We start from the raw sequence: 22455 nt of genomic DNA on the forward strand, positions 1-22455 counted from the left end.
TCTAACAGAGTATAGTGGTGGCTGTCCTGTGCAACACTAGTGCACTAAATCTCCGAGGCAGTCTTGCTTCAAGCCGTCCACAGTGAAGTTGCATTGAGTTTACAACTCTGCCATCTTGTGGACTCAATAAAAAGGGTATTTTGTAGTGTAACCCTTGCAACAGTGAAACATTGCCAACAGCAATGTGTAAACCGGCTTTATGGCCTTTCACAGTGTACCATAAAAAAATGATGGCGGCTGAAAGAGTTCCTTGTTCCTGGTGTGTGTGTGCGTGTGCATGTGACAGTTGCTGGTGCGAGCTGAAGCCAAGCTGGACGTGCAGGACAAGGACGGGGACACACCGCTTCACGAGGCACTGCGACATCATACGCTTTCCCAGTTGCGGCAGCTACAGGACATGCAGGATGTCAGCAAAGTAGAGCCTTGGGAGCCCTCCAAGAACACGGTATACATGCACTTGTCATTTAAAGTCTTCTGTCTACTCTAGTCTAAATTGTTCTGAGGAGCTCATCTTCACAAATCTTAAGGACGCCACTATTATTTTTTGTATCGTTGTCAATGCAATGCTTTGCCATAACTTTCATAAATTTTAGTCATGAATAAAGTAACACATTCAGAAAAAGACTAGTCAATGATCTTCAATAAAAAAGAAGAACTATGTTGCTTTTAAATGACCTTCTACAAACACGCAGGTCAATAATTTCCAATATGACTGGAGTGCTTTGCTGTTTTTAGGTATCTACTGCTACACCAGTCAAACATCTTCAGTGTTACAGCCGTTTTTAATTGTTTTAGGAATTAATTCCAACAATATTAATCAGACATCCGCAGTATGTCGGGATATTTCTGCAGTTTTGGGGAATATGCTCCAAAAATGCTAGTCAAATATATGACAGGAGCGCACAGCTGTTTTTAAGAATATACAGAAACATTAAAAATAAGCTGAGTCAATTTAAGATCTTGAATGGATTGTATTTTACATCTTCTCAGCTGTTTAAAATTGGTGCAGTAGATTGCAAATTATGTATGAAGTGTCGGGCAGCTGAGGGAACTTTTGTTCCTTTATTGTGGGAATATCGGAGAATAAAAGAGTTATGGTTGAAAGCAACAAAAGAAGCAATTGATTGATTGATTGATTGAAACTTTTATTAGTAGATTGCACAGTACAGTTCATATTCTGTACAATTGACCACTAAATAGTAACACCAGAATAAGTTTTTCATCTTGTTTAAGTCAGGGTAAATCACATTCCTAAATATAAACATCCCAATGACACTGCAAACTTGTATTCTTGGTGATCTGCATCAATTTAGCAACGTGTCATCAAAGAGTAAAAATGCATTTCTTTCAATATGCATCATAACAAAAAGGGTAATACTAAAAAAAATTATAGATGTTGATAGTCCAGCTCATACTGACTGGTATACACAAGCTATGGAGATGATATCAGTAGAAAAAAATGCATTTAGTTTAGATAATAATGAGTCATATATTGCAATATGGGATCCATTATTTAAATTGGTTTTAACTATTACCGTAAATGAACCTAAAATATGACTTATTTTATCTTTGTGTAAAATATTGGACTCAATGTGTTGTCAATCTTATGAGATGTGATGCAAATGTAAGCCACTGTGACACAATTGTTAATTTTGTAAATGTTTTTATTTTTTTTTATACCGGTAAATGGCTGTGATGATAATGTCAATGAGAGATTTCTAATCACTGCTATGTTGGAATTCTTATTAATATTGATACTGTTGTTGATATTCATTTTTGTTTGACTACTTTTGGATTGTTTTGTGTCATGTTTGTGTGTCCTCTCAATTGCTCTGTTGATTGCTATTCTGAATGTTGCTGGGACAAGTTTGGTTTTGGAATTGTAATTGTATTATTATGGTATTATTGTGTATTATTTTGTTGGATTGATTAATATAAAAAAGAAAGAATCTACAGCAAAAAAAGCTAGTCAAAGGACATGCCTGTCTGACAGGAACGCTCTGCTGTTTTTAAGGATCTAATGCCAACATTAATTAAATTTTAAACGAATTAAACATCTTTAGTACAGGTTTGAAGAATCGACTGCAACAATACTGTTTTTAAGAATCTGCTGCAAAATGCTACTAAAATGATTGTCAATATGACGCAGGCTTTCCGATGTTTTTAGGAATCTACATTGCAAAGCCTCTGTGACAGGCATGCTCTCCTGTTTTTAAGGTTGTTCTGCATAAATCCTAGTCAAATATCCTATATATAACAGGAATGCTGTGCTGGTTTTAAGGATCTAAGACACAAATGTGCTCAGCGCTCTCTTTGTCTTGCACCGCTGCTTGCACACTACTTAGCCCATCACTCAAGACTGCAGCCTGACACTTGTAGGGAGGCAGTCAAGCATTTCATACAACCATCTCAACAGCAGCTTGTACAAGTTCATCTCTGGGGAGGCTAACGCAACATGTATAGGGGACACATTGCCTACAAGGGTGATTTAGAGGCTCGTATACATACCTGCAGGTACAGAACCTAGCTGCCACTTCCAGCCTGCGTCTTACTTCTTCTTTCTCCTCCGTCACGGTTGGTGCACCTCCCCTGGTCAAAGCAGCCAGACAGCGGGCCTAATTGAGGTGTGTTCAGTTGGGTCGCTCTCCTGTCGCGCCTCCTTCTCAGACATGAGAATTGAATTAGCTCCATTGGCTACATGCTGACGACTGTCAGGCTCAGAGCTGGGCCATCTGACTGAGAATAGAGGGGGATCTTGGGATAATGAGATTTTAGGTGGGGCTTATGGAGCTACACTGCCGGAAAGGCTTGTTAGAACATGACTTTGATTGGATAATTGCTTGGTGATGTGACACGGATCATACGACCCCACCGGATTCAACTGGAGTTATAAGTCTTTAGCATCAGAAGATCCGTGTGTCTCTCATCGCTCACCTCCCGTTGGTTTATTTGTCTGCAGTTAATCATGGGCTTAGGCACCCAGGGGGCAGAAAAGAAGAGCGCAGCATCCATCGCTTGCTTCCTGGCTGCCAACGGAGCCGACTTGACCATTCGTAACAAGAAGGGCCAATCCCCCTTGGACCTGTGTCCTGACCCCAGCCTCTGCAAAGCGCTGGCCAAATGCCACAAAGAGAAGAGCAGGTAAATGGACACTGATAGTCACATTCTTACCAGGTATGTGATGTTTTAATGCTAAGCTAATTAAGCTAATTCCATATGTAACTGTTGTCACCTGCGGTAATAAACCATATGCGGTTATATTAAACTACTGAAATACTGCCTTATAAAGTAATGCAGTAACTCTCATACTGCGGTACGTGTACCACTAGTGGTACGCGGGCTCCATCTAGTGTATGCCAAATAATCACTTAAATAATTAATTCATTTTGAATTAGGTACAGTGTTTTATTTTCCTTTATTTAAACACTGTGTTATTGTACAAACTGTGTTATGTTACAGTGGCCAAACATATTAAATATAATTCTTAAATAAAACCCTTGCCTTGTTTTTAATAAGTACTTAGGCTCACTACGCTACTGTATTTTAATGTAAGTCATTATGGCGGTAGTATGAGGTGGTACTTGGTGAAATTAGTTTGAGAACCACTGAAATAATGTATTCATTTTTATCTTATTGCATGAAAGTCAGCATGAGAACAGACAATGACATTAAATCACATTGAAACCACGACAGAAAGCACAGGTTTTAGCCTAAATGTGGCAAACAGAAACACAAGCTTAATTTTTACCGAGCAATGACTGTGTTTCTTGCTATAAATCTTCTCATACTCTCTTAATACAGTCAAATTTTTAACCCGTCATGTTCTAGCGGCCCGGTGGGCACACGCAGTCCATCTTTGAACTGCAACATGGAGTCGCTGGAGGAGTGCATGGTGTGCTCCGACATGAAGAGAGACACCCTCTTCGGACCGTGCGGACACATCGCCACATGCTCGCTCTGCTCACCACGTGTCAAGAAGTGTCTTATCTGCAAAGATCAGGTCCAGTCACGGACTAAGGTATCACATACACACTGGATCAACAAAAGCTCCTCATTGTCTGATCTGTTGTTTTAATGATCATGTTTCTGATGCACTTTGCCCACTCAGGGCCTGATCTATTAAAGTTTTGCGTGTATTATTATAATACGTGCAAAGCGCACGCAAAGCTGATCTATTAAGCTTATGCATGGAGGATTGCGTCTCTTAAATGAGCTAAATAGAGATTTAGCGGGTCTATCATGAATATGCAGAATATATGCTGATCATAAAGCTGGGCGATATGGCCTTTTATTAGTATCTCGATATTTTTAAGCCATGTCACGATACACGATATATATCGCGATATTTTGCCTTAGCCTTGAATTAACACTTGATGCATATAATCACAGCAGTAGGATGATTCTATGTGTCTACATTAAAACATTCTTGTTCATACTGCATTAATATATGCTCATTTTAAACTTTCATGCAGAGAGGGAAATCACAACTAAGTCAATTTACCAAAACTGTATTTATTAAACAGTTATTAAGCAGTGGCACAAACATTTATGTAATTTCAAAACAGAAAGTGCAATTATGTCAGAGACATTTTAAAACAAGCTATTAGTGCACTTTTGTGCATGATGTCACTAAGATGACGTATCAAAACAACACTAAATTAAAGTGTACTTTTTGTACAGAACGCCACTACAATAGTTAAAAACAAATAAAGTGCACTTTTGTGCATGATGTCACACAAAATATTTCAATAAGTGTCACATCAAAATGAGATGCATATCAAATAGTATATGTCCTATGGTGTTGATGTGGAAATGGTTGCTTCGGCATTTTGTTGGTGCGGCACCGAACGGAAATGTTGACATGCACAGTTTGAAGCACTCTTCATTCTCTAGCGGGTGACTTTTCAAATGATGCTACATTAGCAGTGATGCTACTTTTTGTAGCAACGCTTTTGCCGCATAACTGTTCAACATATTCCCGCTTGAAGCCAAACCACCGCCAGACGATGGACCCCGTGCGGTTTTTCTTGGGAATTAATTCTTCCTTCATTTGTTACCAGATTCGCACCTTCTCTCTCTCGTATTACCACTCGCACCACACCGTTACCATCACAGCTCATGTTACCATGTCGCTACCTGTCTTTAGTCTGCAATTAAGGCTGGGCAATATGGACCAAAACTGACATCTCAGTATTTTTAAGCTGCATGGCGATATACGATATATACTGGTATCTTAAGCAAAACGTGCAAAGTGCTTATACCGCCCCATAAATGTTGGGGGCTGGACAACCAGTGTTAGAGTACTCTGATTATTTCTGTTATAAGTAATAACGTGTTGTGTATACTTATAAAGTAATTAGTTAGCCGTTACTATGTCAAAGCAGTTTTCGTTAATTTTGTTCTTATGTATAAACGTTAGGTTTATAGCCTCACACTTGTGCACAGGGATAGATGGAGCTTTTACTCGTTCACTGGCTGTTCAGTTTGAAACTACTCTTCAGCCACCCAGACAAGACACTACACTTGGTTAGTCCGCATGGGCTATGGGGAGAGGCACTTTCAAGCCAAGAAGTAGCTAAACATTTGGACACGGCACACACCTAGCAACAAGGAAGAGCTATCGCTAGTTGCTGTGCTAAGTCACTAACAAAACTCAACAACATAAACAGATGTGATTAGTGAAAAAGGCGCTGCAAAGAGAGATATAAGTTCTCATGCACACTAGTGAATGTGTAAATAAAACTGGTGTCACTCACCAATAGCTAAATGCAGTCAGTGACCAAAGTATTGCATCACTTGGGTGTCGAAAAGTCGGCATCGAAGCGCCATGTTCTTTGGAAAAGTTTGTTGTGTTTCGCGAGGGGCGGGGTTGAACCAAAGACAGTGCCCTGTGGTCTGCCTGTCAGGCGCAGAAAAGAGCAAACGACCGTAACAAAGGCACATCAAAAGATACTAGTATGGCGGTATTGTCTCAAATATATACCTCTTTTTAAAATATACCGGTATTAACTGTAATATCAGTATCAGTATACTGCCCAGCCCTAATTGCAATTGCATTTTTTTGCGGACGCTCGTAGTTACTGTCAGCGTTTTCCATGGCCGCATTTTCAGTGCCCTATAAAAGTGGGTTCCTTTGTAGATGTACTGCAGATTCTAAAATACACATGAAACATAATAGTTGACTGAATGTTTGAAAACATAGCAAAACGCCACAGTTAGGAGCATGATAACATGAGTGTGCAGTAAATGAGTGTTTCCATGGTGCAAACCACGTAGTACACGCAAAAACCTCATTTAAATAAGGCGGTCTATCTATGCTAGTTGTCAATTGTACACGCAGTCTGAGTAGATCATGCGCAATGCACCCATTAATAGTACACGCAATTTTGTATTTTTCACACGCTGTTTAGCGCGTGGTTTTTGGATCTTCGTAAACCCCTGTCCTTAGCGGAGAAACATGTACAGTAAAGACCCTGCCGTCCAACACGGGGCAGCGTCCAACTCCCCTGCACTGTGTAATAGCCCAATAGACAGTGCCACAATATTATTCACATAACCTGAACTGTTAGTAATTGTTCGTGTATGTGTCACCTACAGATCGAGGAGTGTGTTGTGTGCTCCGACAAAAAGGCGGCGGTGTTGTTCCAGCCCTGCGGCCACATGTGCGCTTGTGAGAGTAAGTTACAAACTTGTCATCATTGTTACCGTGGTGGTGGTAAACAGTGACGTGCAGTGAGGTTTGAGGTTGGGGAGGCACTGACCCACTAGTCAGATTTACAAACATACAGTATTATGCTAAGTCACTGACTCGCAAGTCAGATTTACAAACATGACAGTAAGATGCAATGGCACTGGCACAAAATCACAAAAACACACAGTATGGTGCTAGAATAAAACATTTCAACACAATTACCACACAATTAACACAGTAACCGCAGAGCAGACAACTTTTTGACTTGGGGGCCTCATTGGGTTAAAACAATTTGGCCGGGGGTCGGGCTGTATATATATACGGTAGATATATATATATTCCTCGCGCACTAATTGACTGAAAGAGCTCACACTTGCTGTGTGCTTGCCTGACACTGCGGCGCGAGCGCTATGTCACGTTATCGATGGGAAAATGCATTTTTAGACAATATGATATACCTGAGCGGCTAGAAGACACAGAGAGTAACAAGCGGTGGGAAATGGATTAGAAAGGACAGATTTAAAAAAATAATAATAATTAAAAAATGTTGCTTGACTGCCTCCCTACAATGTTCTGAGAGAAAAACATTTTAATGTTTGAAGGATAAAATATTTACAAAACACATAATAATGGGACAAGTGCAGGGGTTCTCAAACTGTGGTGCGTGTACCACTAGTGGTACGAGGGCTCCATCTATTGGTACGCCAAAAAAAAAATCACTTGAATAAAGTACAGTGTTGTATTTTGCTATATTCAAACACAGTGTTACTGTTCAAACTGTGTGTAATGTTACAATGGCCAACAATATTAAATATATTTAAAATATAACCTCTGGCTTGTTTTTAATGAATACTTAAGCCCACTACGCTGCTGTATTTTAATGTTGGTCATGATTGTGGTACTTGGAAAGTCAAGTTTATTTCTGAAGTGGTACTTGGTGAAAAAAGTTTGAGAACCACTGTATAAGAGTAAATAACTTGTAATTTAAGAGAAACATTTTTATAAACAGAGTAAAGGCTGTGGGCAAAAATGTTTTTTTTTATTTTTTATTGTTGACATCAAACATTTATTCTGTTTTATCTCTGAAAAAATTTATGGCGTTATTCTTGATTCTTAATTACACCTTTTTACTTTAAATTTCCAGTTTGTCCCTAGCATGGTTTAGTATGTAAATGTAAGTTCTAGGTTATCCACAAAAGTGTTAACTCCACTGCCTTGCTCTTTCCAGACTGTGCCAGCCTCATGAAGAAGTGCGTACAGTGCCGGGCTGTGGTGGAACGCCGTACCCCTTTCGTGCTTTGTTGCGGAGGGAAAGGTATGGAGGATGATGCCGCAGATGATGATGATGATGATGATGATGATGATGATGATGATGATGATGATCTTAGTGAGTGAATCTTCCACACGTTCCCTTTTAATTCCTTTAAGTTTCTTTCTTTCCTTTCCCCCCTTTTTGCTTCACTGCCGCCTTGTTTATGCACGTTGTATTTTTTTCTTCCTATCATCGATTTTCATCCTAATGACAAATTTGACTCGTCAATGTTTAATGTCGATTAATGCCCAATTTTCTATCTATAATAATGAATACACGTTTAGCTAACATTGGAAGTACAAAGTGTTGACTTGTTTCGACCAAATGTAACTTCCCTTAATAGCATATTATGCTAAACAGGCCTGTCTTTTCCATTCTATTTACCACCATCAATGTGCAAACAGTTCTCTATCTGCTACATTGCAAGTGAGTATTCAAAGGATATGAGTTCTGTTATTGATGAGTGATTTTAACGAAGCGTGTAAGTACATTTGGCGTTCATACTCCCATTTCTTTGTCTGTGAGGGATGAGTCTTTTTTTTATTTATTCATATCTTGCTGTACATCCCATGATTGCATATTCTACTTTGTGTTGAGTTAAAAGGGAAATTGTTGCAAGTTCACAAATTTAAAGACAATATATATGTTTTGATTTCATTACGTCAACTTGTTCCACATCGTGTCAGCTGGCCAGCACACAAACCTTAGCAGACCCAACCAGGCCCAAGCGCACATTCACTCATGCAAGGGGCAGCATTCAAACGTGATCCCCTTTCATCCCAACTACACCGATCGTTGATGTCTGTTGCAAAAGCAAAACCAAGGTGCATGAAATTCCCCTGATCCCTGCAGTTAGTGAGCGCAGGCTTGTTTTTATTTAAGCCTTGCCATGCCTGTTAATAATGTAAAATCTTTTTAAGGTTCTGTTTCCCCTTCTTATTTCCTGCGGCTTCTTCAAATTCTCTCTCTGAACCTTTCTTGAAACACTGTAGTGAGTAGATCTGGGTCCTCAGGCCAACTCCTAAATAGCTGCTATAACAATGTGACTGGTTATTCCCAGCAGGTAGCTCTAACTCTATGGCAGGGGGATCGCAGGATCTTCTCCAGCCCAACAATCTGGCACTAAGTTGGTGTAAGTATGCCTCCATGACATCCAGCCCCGCTCCCTTATCAGAGCCATGACCAAAGTGTTGCCCTGGCCCACCTAATGCCTGCCCCCTTTTTTTACTCCACAACACATACACATTTCAGTTGGGCAGATGCTAATACACTCCCTCTATACTCGCTAGACACTTTATTGGGTACACACATCTAATGGAATCCAACACAAAAGATGTGTCGACTATGTTCATTATAGTGGTTGTACATATTTATTCTATAAAACTTAAGCTTACAACAGACATAAAATATCATGTCATTACATTGTTTCTGCTCAATTTCAGGGCAGCAGGCGTCAATATATATGTATATATATTTACATATATATATATATATATATATATATATATATATACATACATATATATATATATATATATATATATACATACATGTATATCTATATATATATATATATATATATATGTATATATATATATATATATATATATATGAGTATACATGTGTATATATATATATATGTGTGTGTGTGTGTGTGTGTACATATATATATATATATATATATATATATACCGTATTTTCCGCACCATAAGGCGCCCTGGGTTATAAGCCGCGCCTTCAATGAACGGCATATTTCAAAACTTTGTCCACCTATAAGACGCCCCGTGTTATAAGCCGCATCTAACTGCGCTAAAGGAATGTCAAAAAAACAGTCAGATAGGTCAGTCAAACTTTAATAATATATTAAAAACCAGCGTGATGTGGGCGCGCACGGAGTCGTATATCAACATGGACGGAGCTGCGTGAAAAAAGCCACCCGGCCTCTTCGCGTAAACTTACCTTAACCACTCGCTCATCTTTTCTTCATCCATCCCTTCGAGTTAGCTTTTATGATGACGCCGGCTGGAAAGGTCTCTTTTGGCAAGGTCTTCCTTTTGAATATCACCATGGGTGGAAGTTTCTGGCCATTAGCATGGCAAGCTAGAACCACAGTGAAGGATGACTTCTCATTCCCTGTGGTGCGAATATTCACCGTACGTGCTCCCGTTGTATCCACAGTGCGGTTCACAGGAATATCAAAAGTCAGTGGAACCTCGTCCATGTTGATAATGTTCTCTGGCCGGATCTTTTTTTCAGCTATCTTGTTTTTACAATATGCACGGAAAGTAGCCAGCTTTTCTTGAAAGTCTTTAGGCAGTTGCTGTGAAATAGTAATCCGTGTGCGGATGGAGAGATTGCGTCTTTTCATGAACCGGATCCCTGTCGCTTAGTAGGAGCCATTTTGTGGTCTTTACAGATGTAAACACACAAAGGAAATGAAACGTAATATTCGCGCGCTTCTTCTTCTTCTACGCGGGCGGGTGGTTGCTTACAGTAGAAGAAGAAGCGCTTCCTGTTCTATGGGGGCGGGTGCTTACCTTGGCGGTTGCTTGCGTAGAAGAAGAAGCACTTCCTCTTCTACGGGGAAAAAAGATGGCGGCTGTTTACCGTAGTTGCGCGACCGAAACTTTATGAAAATGAATCTTAATATTAATCCATATATAAAGCGCACCGGGTTATAAGGCGCACTGTCAGCTTTTGAGAAAATTTGTGGTTTTTAGGTGCGCCTTATAGTGCGGAAAATACGGTATATATATATATATGGGCTTCACGGTGGCAGAGGGGTTAGTGCATCTGCCTCACAATACGAAGGTCCTGAGTAGTCTTGGGTTCAATCCCGGGCTCGGGATCTTTCTGTGTGGAGTTTGCATGTTCTCCCCGTGACTGCGTGGGTTTCCTCCGGGTACTCCGGCTTCCTCCCACCTCCAAAGACATGCACCTGGGGATAAGTTGATTGGCAACACTAAATTGGCCCTAGTGTGTGGATGTGAGTGTGAATGTTGTCTGTCTATCTGTGTTGGCCCTGCGACGAAGTGGCGACTTGTCCAGGGTGTACCCCGCCTTCCGCCCGATTGTAGCTGAAATAGGCTCCAGCGCCCTCCGCGACCCCAAAGGGAATAAGCGGTAGAAAATGGATGGATGGATGGATATATATATACACAATATATATATATCTATATCTGAATGCAGACTTTCTTACCTCCGCCAAAGAGGTTATGTTTGTCTGTTTGTTAGCAACGTAACTCTTAATAGTTATGGATAGATTTTGATGAAATTTTTCAGGAAATGTCCAAAAAACACTTCCTCTCAAGGACTACGAACACACTTCACTTCCTGCTTACGGCGTTCCACACCTCCACCAGCGCAGAGGATTCTAGGAGATGTAATTTATTTTCAGACCAGGCCAAAGCAAAGCAAACAAAATTATTTATATATATATATATATATATATATATATATACCGTATATATATATATATATATATATATGTATATGTGTGTGTGTGTGTATATGTATAAATAAATAAATACATACATACATACATACATATATGTCTGTATATATGTATATATATATAAATAAATACATACATATATGTATATATATGTCTATATATATATATATATATATATATATATATACATATACAGTGTATATATATATATGTCTATATATATATATGTCTATATATATATATATATATATATATATATATATATATATACACACGTACATACATACACCCACACACACATAGGATTAGGTCAGGAAAAAACACAGACGCTGTATCATCCCTACAAGCCTGTTTCGCAGGTTTCCCTGGCCGTCTCTGCTCGTCAGGGGATTTTATTGAATAAAATCCCCTGACGAGCAGGGAAACCTGCGAAACAGGCTTGTAGGGATAATATAGCCTCTGTTTTTTTTCCTGACCTAACGTATATTCCGCTTTACCCCGGTATTGAGCACTGTATAACGGATAAACCACAGAAACCTCGACTATTTATATATATATAATTATTTTATTTTAAAACATCTGTTTTGTCAAGCCATTCAGGCAAATCATAATGTTGATGTAGATGCCTATATATTCTGTACAGATTTACTTTAGAAAAGAGAAGTGTTGGGTAATTCTCGTCTTGCCTTATTTGTATTTGACTTTATCAAATGTTTGGGTAGAATATTATTAAACACAACCAGTTTTCTTTTAAGTAATGTTGAAGTTTATCACAGCTGTTAGTTTATTTAATGGAAGAATGTAATTAATCATAGAACTGGCACCCAATGTTTTTAAAAAGTATTGATTTTGAATCGTGCATCGTTTTCGATTCTGAATTGAATGCTACACCCAAGAATCGAATCGATTCATGTGGTGCACAAAGATTCACAGCCCTAATATATATATATATATATATATATATATATATATATATATATATATATATGTGTATATATATATATATATGTGAATATATATATATATATGTGTGTGTGTGTGTGTGTGTGTATGTATGTATGTGCAGTATATATATTAGGGTTGTCAAACGATTAAAATCTTTAATCACGATTAATTGCAGTTGGTTCATAGTGAACTAAAAATTAATCGCAGATAAATATGTTTCATCATTAGTAAGTGTACTCGAGACAAGTCATTTTCAAGTTTTGATACCATAAGTTTTGATACCACAATTAGTTTGCTTTAATAAAAATGTATTCCTGCTGTAGGAGCACTTGCATTAAGAGGAGGAACAACACTTTGTTTAGATATCAGTTTCACGCATTATTAGCACAAAATATGGATTGTTACAATCTTGGTTTGATTGTCAAAGATGTCGGTTGATGTAAAATGAGATATTTCTACCTAAATGCTTCTGATATTCTGTACATTACATGTTGTACAAGTTAATTGTATTCATATATCTGAATGATGATGTTTCAATATCCTCTATTTATTAATAAAATGTAATATTCAGTCTGTCATCAATCGGACTATCAATCAGAACAGGTTATCAAAGAATATACTGCAGCGATGGGAAAATTGTGTAGTGAACTGTAATTACCTGATGTGGCCTGCAGAGAGCAGTGTCAGGCATGCGTTGTGGTGTTAACTTTGACAGTCCTAATATATATATATATATATATATATATATATATATATATATATATATATATATATATATATATATATATATGGGTTATACCTGTTATACTTGTATAGCGCTTTTCTACCTTCAAGGTACTCAAAGCGCTTTGACAGTATCACCACATTCACCCATTCACACACACATTCACACACTGATTATATGTATGTATTTATGTTTATATGTATGCATATATATGTATTTGTGTATGTTTACGTATATATATACTTGGGCTCTCAACGTTAATGCATGTGATTAATTTAAAAAATTATCGCGTTACCATAAATGAATGAAGTTTAATCACAGTGTTTGTTTTGATCGACTGAAGGCGTACATTGCACAGGACAGGCAGTGATCACGTCACACATCAGTGTGATGATAGAGCGATGTGCCCTGCACGCTTCACAACGAGCTCCTTTAGATAAAACTGAGGTAATTAGTTAGTATTGCAGCGACAAACTTTCTTCTCTTCAGTGCACATGAATTTTAAAATAGCATCTTAAAGCAAAACATGAATGCGAGGATGGCGTTGCGAGCATGAATGCTACATAGACAGCAAACAGAGGACAACAAACTATGCTGTCTGAGTTTATCTTCGTTTACCACAGAAAAATTAAACAATGCCTTTTCGAAATGGACAGCCACCGCACAAAGGACACTTAACATCTGTGAAGACCAAGTGCTGCAAAATGTTGTTAATGTTGCCAACTAACATCGTAACCACTAGAGGTAGTTTGTACAAAAAAGAGATCCGCGCTGTCATTTGAAAAGGTAAATAAGCTTGTTTGTGTAACCAAGGTTTTGTAATTGGATGAAGTCCAGCAGAAAAGACAGACCACAACGAGGGAATCGAGAGGCATGTCATTCTTTGACAACCATCACATCTCTCGTCAACACCCTCACACTGGCTTCTCGTCAAAGCACCTTCTCTCACACGCACATACACTTCCAGCTTTACAATAACAGTGCGACATATCACGCCTGTCTAACAGCGCCGACAAAATGAAAAATGGCTTACATTTGTTTAAGCAACTAGTTAAACTAAGGATGAGTAAATGCAAATGTAAATGGTGCATTATGTAAAGTTGTTTTGGGGTGTTTTTATTATATTATCTACTGTACACCTGTATCTAGTTTGTTATATTATTGCAAACACTTTCAAAATGTGGGCTTAATTCCTACTATACCTATTGTCACAAAGTTTTGAGCAAATCAATTACTTGTAGTTCAGTAAAACATTTTAAAAACGTTGCTGTATGACATTCTGCCTACCAAAGTGCATTTGTATCCAAATATTGCGGTATTTTCTTAAGCAAATTTTATTTATGCAAGCAAATGATAACCTGTGATTTATCATGATTAATCACAGTTCAAGAGAGTGATTTATCATGATTAATCACAGTTCAAGAGAGTGATTTATCATGATTAATCACAGTTCGAGAGTGATTAATCTGATTAAAAAAATAATCACTTGACAGCCCCAATATATATATATATATATATATATATATATATATATATATATATATATATATATATATATATATATACATACTGTAAATATAGATAGCCTGGCCCCCTGCCAAATTCTTTCAACTCGATATGGTCCTTGGGATCTTTCTGTGTGGAGTTTGCATGTCCTCCCCGTGACTGCGTGGGTTCCCTCCGGGTACTCCGGCTTCCTCCCACTTCCAAAGACATGCACCGGGGGATAAGTTGAGTGGCAACACTAAGTTGGCCCTAGTGTGTGAGTGTGAGTGTGAATGTTGTCTGTCTATCTGTGTTGGCCCTGCGATGAGGTGGCGACTTGTCCAGGGTGTACCCCGCCAGCGCCCCCCGCGACCCCAAAGGGAATAAGCGGTAGAAAATGGATGTATGGATATATATATATATATATATATATATATATATATATATATATATATATATATATATATATATATATATATACACACATACACATACACAGTATATATATACACATACACAGTATATATATATACAGTATATATATATACATACAGTTGGGTGTTCCAACAGGACAATGACCCCAAACACACATCAAAAGTGCTAAAGGAATGGCTAAATCAGGCTAGAATTAAGGTTTTAGAATGGCCTTCCCAAAGTCCTGACTTAAATGTGTGGACAATGCTGAAGAAACAAGTCCATGTCAGAAAACCAACACATTTTGCTGAACTGCACCAATTTTGTCAAAAATTCAACCAGAAGCTTGTGGATGGCTACCAAAAGCGCCTTATTGCAGTGAAATTTGCCAAGGGACATGTAACCAAATATTAACATTGCTGTACGTATACTTTTGACCCAGCAGATTTGGTCACATTTTCAGTAGACCCATAATAAATTCATAAAAGAACCAAACTTCATGAATGTTTTTTGTGACCAACAAGTATGTGCTCCAATCACTCTATCACAAAAAAATAAGAGTTGTAGAAATGATTGGAAACTCAAGACAGCCATGACATTATGTTCTTGACAAGTGTATGTAAACTTTTGATCATCATATATATATATATATATATATATATATATATATATATATATATATATATATATATATATATATATATATATATACATAATATAGGCTCCAGCACCCCCCGCGATCCCGAAAGGGACAAGCGGTAGAAAATGGATGGATATATATATATATATATATATATATATATATATATATATATACCGTATTCATATATGTGTATAAATGTATATACGTGTATATGTGAATGTATGCGTGTGTGTATATACGTATGTATGTGTGTGTCTGTGTGTGCGTGTGTGTGTGCGTGTGTGTGTGTGTGTGTGTGTGTGTGTGTGTGTGTATACATATATAAAATACATATGTATTACATATATATATATATATATATATATATATATATATATAATACATATATATATAAATATATATTACAGCAATTTAATGCTCAGTGGCCTAGTGGTTAGAGTGTCCGCCCTGAGATCGGTAGGTTGTGAGTTCAAACCCCGGCCGAGTCATACCAAAGACTATAAAAATGGGACCCATTACCTCCCTGCTTGACACTCAGCATCAAGGGTTGGAATTGGGGGTTAAATCACCAAAAATGATTCCTGGGCGCGGCCACCGCTGCTGCCCACTGCTCCCCTCACCTCCCAGGGGGTGATCAAGGGTAATGGGTCAAATTCAGAGAATAATTTCGCCACACCTCGTGTGTGTGACAATCATTGGTACTTTAACTATAACTTTGAGGGACAACTGGTTGAAAATTGATGGATAGGTGGATGATAATGATTTGGAGCACATTAAAAAGTGAAATCAAAGCATAGCTTTCTTTGAGCACATGGTTATTTATGAGCATGTATATTGCACAACACAGCAGCAATAGAAGGAATGTTGTAATAGGAGTAAAGAGCAAACTGCTTTGTCAGCATTTATAACACTGATAGGTGCATTGTAAAATGTACATATATGTTAACCACTCAAAATTACAACCACAATTATAAACAAAATGAAATGAATACTGTAAAGGAATTTAGGTTACAGCTCTTGTGTTGAATCTCATTATCTTATGTTGTGCCCAGCTACTGTATAACTGTATATCTTCTTATTGAATGCACAGATCACCAATTCTGGCAGTGTTCCTTATGTGTTTACAGTTGCTGTGGATTTAATGATGCCATATGTGTCGCCCGTGCTAGATGATATATTTTCCATTGTGCAAAGCTTAAGGGCTGAGCTGACAAATATACGCCTCCATAAGGTTGTAATATCACATTTGCAGCGTGCCTCAGTGTCACAGTGATGTAAGCAATCTGTTAACATGTTAGGCCCGTGACACATCTCTGAATCTTTGCGTGCTGTTGCGATGTGTCCTAAACAGCTAGCAACAACATCCCGGCCCTGCAGAGAGACAAAGACAACACCAACGTCAATGCCGATGTGCAGAAACTCCAGCAGCAGCTGCAGGACATCAAGGAGCAGGTGAGCCAGCCTTGAAAACATGACAAGTGGAGTGCGCTCTTTTAACCACTTCCAACATGTCCTTTCTCCGCCTACAGACCATGTGCCCTGTGTGCCTGGACCGGCTCAAGAACATGATCTTCATGTGTGGCCATGGCACCTGCCAGCTGTGCGGCGACCGAATGAGCGAGTGTCCCATATGCCGCAAGGCTATTGAACGCCGCATCCTTCTCTATTAGACTCTTGCCGCCAGATAGTTTTACCTTCTTCGGCCCTCCCCTTTCCTTCCCTTTCCAACACCAGCCGCTGTCGGCCACCAAAGCGCATCCCTCAATGTCTTACTCTACCATACAACATTAACTTTTTACCAAGACGCTCCATGGACATCCCCTCTTCTTTATCCTCTGCGTCTTACTTTGCACCGTCATCATCCTTCTTTTGATGTTTGGAAGCTCACCGTTGTCGAAGCTTCTCAAGAAATGAACTTGAAGGGCACGTCTCTTGAATCTGGCCCTGGACTGAACAAAGTAAGAGGATATACAAAAATGAGAAGGTTGGATTGCTCTGTCTTTGTTGTTGACTGTATCAACTTTTACTATTGATTATTCATCCTTATGCAAGTGTCGGAAGCATCCATTTTTAACCTGGTTTTCATAACTGTATGGTAACTTTCAAGGTTCCTCGCAAGTATTTTTTTACAGCGTAGATGTCGTGATTCGCTCAAGAAGACTTCAGCACTACTGTACTGGAGAAAGAGAAGCCGGCTGAACAGCAACACAGCGGGTCCACTCCACACAGGTAGCACATCACAGTCGCACTAGAGCCGCCAAACTAGCATCCAAACACACACACATCCACACATTTCTACTTTTTAGACTTCAGTTAGTATTGTCCTGCATTATTGTACAATAGTCTGTTGCTGCTGTGCCATTCGCTTCCAAAAAGCTTGTGCTGGGGTAGGAAGAAAAGGTGCTCTTTGTTTTGTGTTTTTTTTAACTTAATTTAAAGTGTATTACCGCTCAAAAATCAGCATTTATTGACATAGAAAGTACAATCTGTTAGAACGCTTAGATGGTGACTGTAGATAAATTATTTTGTATTGCTGCCCCAAAAATATGATTTGTAGGTGTCACCGCCTTCCTGACATGTAGCCTCAAAACCAGCTTTGATATTCATGTTTTTTTTTTTTTTTTTTTCTTTTTGCTACACTTAATCACGCTTACATTTTTCATCCTCTGTAAGCCTTACTCACGTTTTTTGTTGAAACTTAAAAAGTAATTTAGTTGTCAAGCGTCATCAGTGTTTTTTAAATTTAAGACAAAAATTGCCTTACTTGTACAAGGCGCACACTAAAACTTTCAGTTTTTTTTAAAGAATGACACTTTCTTGTTTGTTTTTTTTCACCGACAACACCAAACTAGAAGCACTCAAACGCTTTACATCAGTATTGTTTTCTTGCTACTATCTAAAAAAAAAAAGAAAACATTCTTTTTTTTTTCTTCCTTTTTTTTTTTTTAATCCCGTTGGAATTGTATCGGTAGTATTTCCTTTTGGCATGAATGTTTGACATATGCAGTACGACATGTATCATTCAAAATTGTTCGGTCTGTATTGCAAAACAAAGTGCTTTTAAAACAACAAAAAACACACATAGCTGAAATAAAGTTGCAAACCAACGCTTTTGTTTTTCCAGTTTATTCCGCAGAATTGTAACACATTTTTTTTTTTTCATTTTGTTTTTTTAAAGATCTAAGGAGGGGGGGGGGGGGGGTTGCATTTTGTTGTTCTTGCCCTGCTGTGTAGCGTCTGCCTCACAGAGGAGCCGGGTAGTGGTGGGACAGAAGGATGGGGGTGCCAACCATGCATGGGAGGGTGTGGACTAATTGAAAATGCTAACACCAAATAATGACTCAGCACCGCAGTGAGATAGGTTGGCTATGCTATAAAGGTAGAACGCTAAAACCAGACCGAGCTATATAAAAGTTAGAAATGCTCAGTTTGATATTCCCATTCATGTAATACGATTATTATTGCGGTGGTGTCGAATTGCACTGCATTATACTGATAGTTGTTGGAATGACAAAATATTAAAAAAATTTATTTTTTATAATCAAATATTAGGAACATCTCCCAATGTCAATTTAAATGTAAGCAACATTGTTTCAACAATAATTAGATTCTAACAAACATGTATGTATGATATAACAAATATGTATAGGCTCCAGCACCCCCCGCAACCCCGAAATGGACAAGCGGTCGAAAATGGATGGATGGATGTATGATACAATGTTATTATTAACCTACTGTTTAAAAAATGGGTGTTTTATGAAACAATTTATTGTACATAAAATGAATGAATGACTGAGTGTTTAAATAATTTTGATAAATGTACAGTCGTCCTTCATTTATCACTGTTAATTTGTTCCGGACTTCACCGCAATTAATTGATTTCTGTAAAGTAGGAATCGTTTTTTATAAATCAAAATATATTCATAGCTAGAGCATACACAAACAGTTTAGAACATTCTTACTACGTTTTCAACATTAAGATATGAAAGCCCCGTAGACATGAAATAACACCCTTTAGTCACCTTTACAATCTTTTAATCCAATATAGTAATGCTGCCTGAGACTGAGCCAATCAGTGGCCACGATACTGAACAGCGCGCTCTGTTTGGTTTGGTCTTTTCAAGTGGCCAATACTACAATAGTATTGAGGTTTTTTTGGTTTATTAAGCCAATTTAATGCCTGAACAATTTAGAACAAAAAATTGTAGAATATGCTTTAAATAAAATATCACCAAAAATCTGAAGTGGTGAAGCGTGATGTGGATGGAGAGTGACGATTGTTTTAGTTATAACATACTTTTAAAGGTTATTGTTTAATATTAAGATAATACACATTTTAAAATGTTCTTGCAATCAGACCATATTTTCGGTATATTAGATGGAATCTTTACCTGACATGTTTTGACTGTCTGCAGTCTTCTTCAGAAGACTGATGACCACAAGGACCACAGTCGAAACATGTCATGTAAAGATTCCAACTAATATACCAAAAATATGGGGTTATTACAAGAACATTTGAAAAAGTTTATGAATAAGAAGACATAATGAACAAATTAAGATAATACAATTTAATCAAAATATTTTTTTTTATATACATTTAATATGTATATATTATTTTCCTCATTACAAACCTATATGCTTATTGAACAACTTACATGGTACACATACAGTTCAGTGAACAGCTGAATGATGCCCCGTGGGTTACGATGGGATCCATGTCTAGGTATGATTATCATCATAATGTACCGTCGCAATAAATCTTTTATTTCAGAACCATTACTGTTCTTCTTGAATAATAAAAGGGCCACACTTATGTCTCACTTTGGATACCCCTGCTTTAGGGGAATTAGTTTTTTTCATACATTTAGCTGTAAATGATTGATGACCACAACTTGTCCAGGGTGTACAATGCCTTCCTTCCGATTGCAGCTGGGATAGGTTCCAGCCCCCCCCCCCCCCCCCCCCCCCCCCCCCGCAACCCTGGGAGGGCCAAGCGGTAAAATAATGGATGGATGGATGATTGATGACCTGTACTGAGCCTCCACGAAGACTGAACATAGACATCTTGTGTGTCATGGCTAAAAACAGACGGGACAGTCCATCACTCTCACTGACGTTACTGACTGAAGTCCAGACTGACCCCCACAGGACACCTCACGCCCACTGTCACGGTGTCGGAGACGGCGCTATCTTCACCCCTAGACGAGGGCTGATCCTGGGGAGGATCCCTGACTGCCATGCACTTCATGCATGCTTGCTGACCTGGGCCGCGGGGGTCGTTACTCCCAAGTCTGTTGGGCGGGGGGGCTGATCAACTAATCCACGGGGGCTGCACTGCAGTGGGTTGGAGAGTGAAGGACAAATTACTGGGCCCCCTTGAAAGAAGAGTGAAGATGAAGATGCTTGGACAGGAGGGTGTTAGACATGCAGTTTCCAGGCCCTTCGCTAGGTGGCAGCACAGCCACTGACTACAGTACAAACCCCACAGCCCTGAAAGGTGATTTTACTTTGACATTTCTGCCTCTTCCTGATCTGTTCAGGCCCAATTAATGTTTTCCCCCAACAGATGACTTATGGCCTCCTGTGTTGCTGCAGCATTTTCCCCCATCCTCCATCTTCTCCATGTAAACGAAACGATCCAGCTGGTGCAGTCAGGCTTTGGGTGCCATGTTGGAGGAATTGATTGTCCACTGACTGAAGGTCCTTTTTTGCTTTCTCTCTTGTTCATGTCATCCAGTTGAGGTCAAAACTCTGCGTTTATTGTCTGTGCCTTTTTTTTATTACGATCCAAACTGAGCAAAGTTCAAGCTGTGTTGTCTGTGTGTTGCTACCACTGCCACTCTTGGAGGAGCTTCATGGCGCCTCAGTTCTGGTCTTCTTCCTTGGACTTTAAGCCACTTGTTTGTCCAACTTGAGCCAAGCCTCTCTTTTTTACTGCATTAAAAAAGTGTCAACATGGGGTTAAAGTAGTGTTTATGGGTGGGTGGGTAGTTTGGAGCTGAAAGCAGCAACCTAACCTCAGCTGTAAAGCCATAAAAAAAGTCCTTGCCTCAAAACACATGAGGCCCCCGGCGTGCTGATTACTTTATTGTATTGATCAGGGCAAAGTGTCAAAAGCGTTGAGAAGAAGACTTATGTTATTAATATTGTAGGATTGCCTCTGCTGTTTAACAAGTCTTACAGAATAATTGTCTGAATAGTTTAGGCTTCATTTCCCCTGACTTACATTGCAAACGCTATATGAGCAAAAGTATTTTGACTAATGAACATATCCTCTGTTTTTGGTCTTTTATTGGAGTTACAAATTTTGTATTAAAAATAATTGCCGTTATGAGAACACACTGCAGAGTGCGCTGTCGCTGGCTATTATTTTTGGTTGTTTTGGTTTTTTGTCCATTCTATCAGAAAACTAAAGTTTTACGACAACAAACTCATCCAAAATGCATTTTATATTTTAATTATGTTCTAGGAACATACAATTATATTCTCCATACTGTTCCTCACTCTAAATTTAAAAATGGATCTACAGTTAACCCTCATTTATTGCTGTTGAATTGTTTACAGGCCTGACCATGGTAAATTAATTTCTGCGACGTAGGAATTAGTCATTATAATCAAAAATGTTCATATGTAGGTCATAAAAAAACTAAAATAGGTAAATATGTAATAATAGTAATGTTGCTGGCCAATCAGTGGCCGCCATACTAAATGGCTCGGACTGATTGGTTTGGTGTCATCTAACAGCCGATACTTCTTTAATACTGACATTTTTAGCCTTTCTTATGCT

At 38.5% G+C, this 22455-nt stretch overlaps 1 protein-coding gene and 1 long non-coding RNA gene across 6 annotated transcripts in view; both read left to right on the plus strand.

The window, feature by feature from the left end:
- mib1 (MIB E3 ubiquitin protein ligase 1) overlaps positions 1-18775 on the plus strand; it is a 99569-nt gene extending 80794 nt beyond the window's left edge. For 2 of the 5 annotated variants that reach the window (XM_061979262.2, XM_061979263.2), the window contains 8 exons: positions 287-445; positions 2960-3141; positions 3829-4018; positions 6598-6676; positions 7920-8078; positions 9064-9135; positions 17020-17120; positions 17198-18775. In XM_061979262.2, coding sequence (XP_061835246.2) covers positions 287-445; positions 2960-3141; positions 3829-4018; positions 6598-6676; positions 7920-8078; positions 9064-9135; positions 17020-17120; positions 17198-17338 — 1083 coding nt within the window. In that variant the 3' untranslated portion in view covers positions 17339-18775. The remainder of the gene's footprint in view (positions 1-286; positions 446-2959; positions 3142-3828; positions 4019-6597; positions 6677-7919; positions 8079-9063; positions 9136-17019; positions 17121-17197) is intronic. The other 3 variants (XM_061979264.2, XM_061979265.2, XM_061979266.2) reach the window with 3 other exon arrangements.
- A 1856-nt stretch (positions 18776-20631) lies between these two features.
- The window catches only part of LOC133619019 (uncharacterized), a 29641-nt gene continuing 27817 nt past the window's right edge, over positions 20632-22455 (plus strand). The window contains exons 1-2 of the long non-coding RNA XR_009817380.2: positions 20632-21165; positions 21235-21368. This is a non-coding gene — a long non-coding RNA (uncharacterized lncRNA). The remainder of the gene's footprint in view (positions 21166-21234; positions 21369-22455) is intronic.

This window comes from Nerophis lumbriciformis, linkage group LG19, assembly GCF_033978685.3.
Source record: "Nerophis lumbriciformis linkage group LG19, RoL_Nlum_v2.1, whole genome shotgun sequence".
NCBI classification, from domain to species: Eukaryota; Metazoa; Chordata; class Actinopteri; order Syngnathiformes; family Syngnathidae; genus Nerophis; species Nerophis lumbriciformis.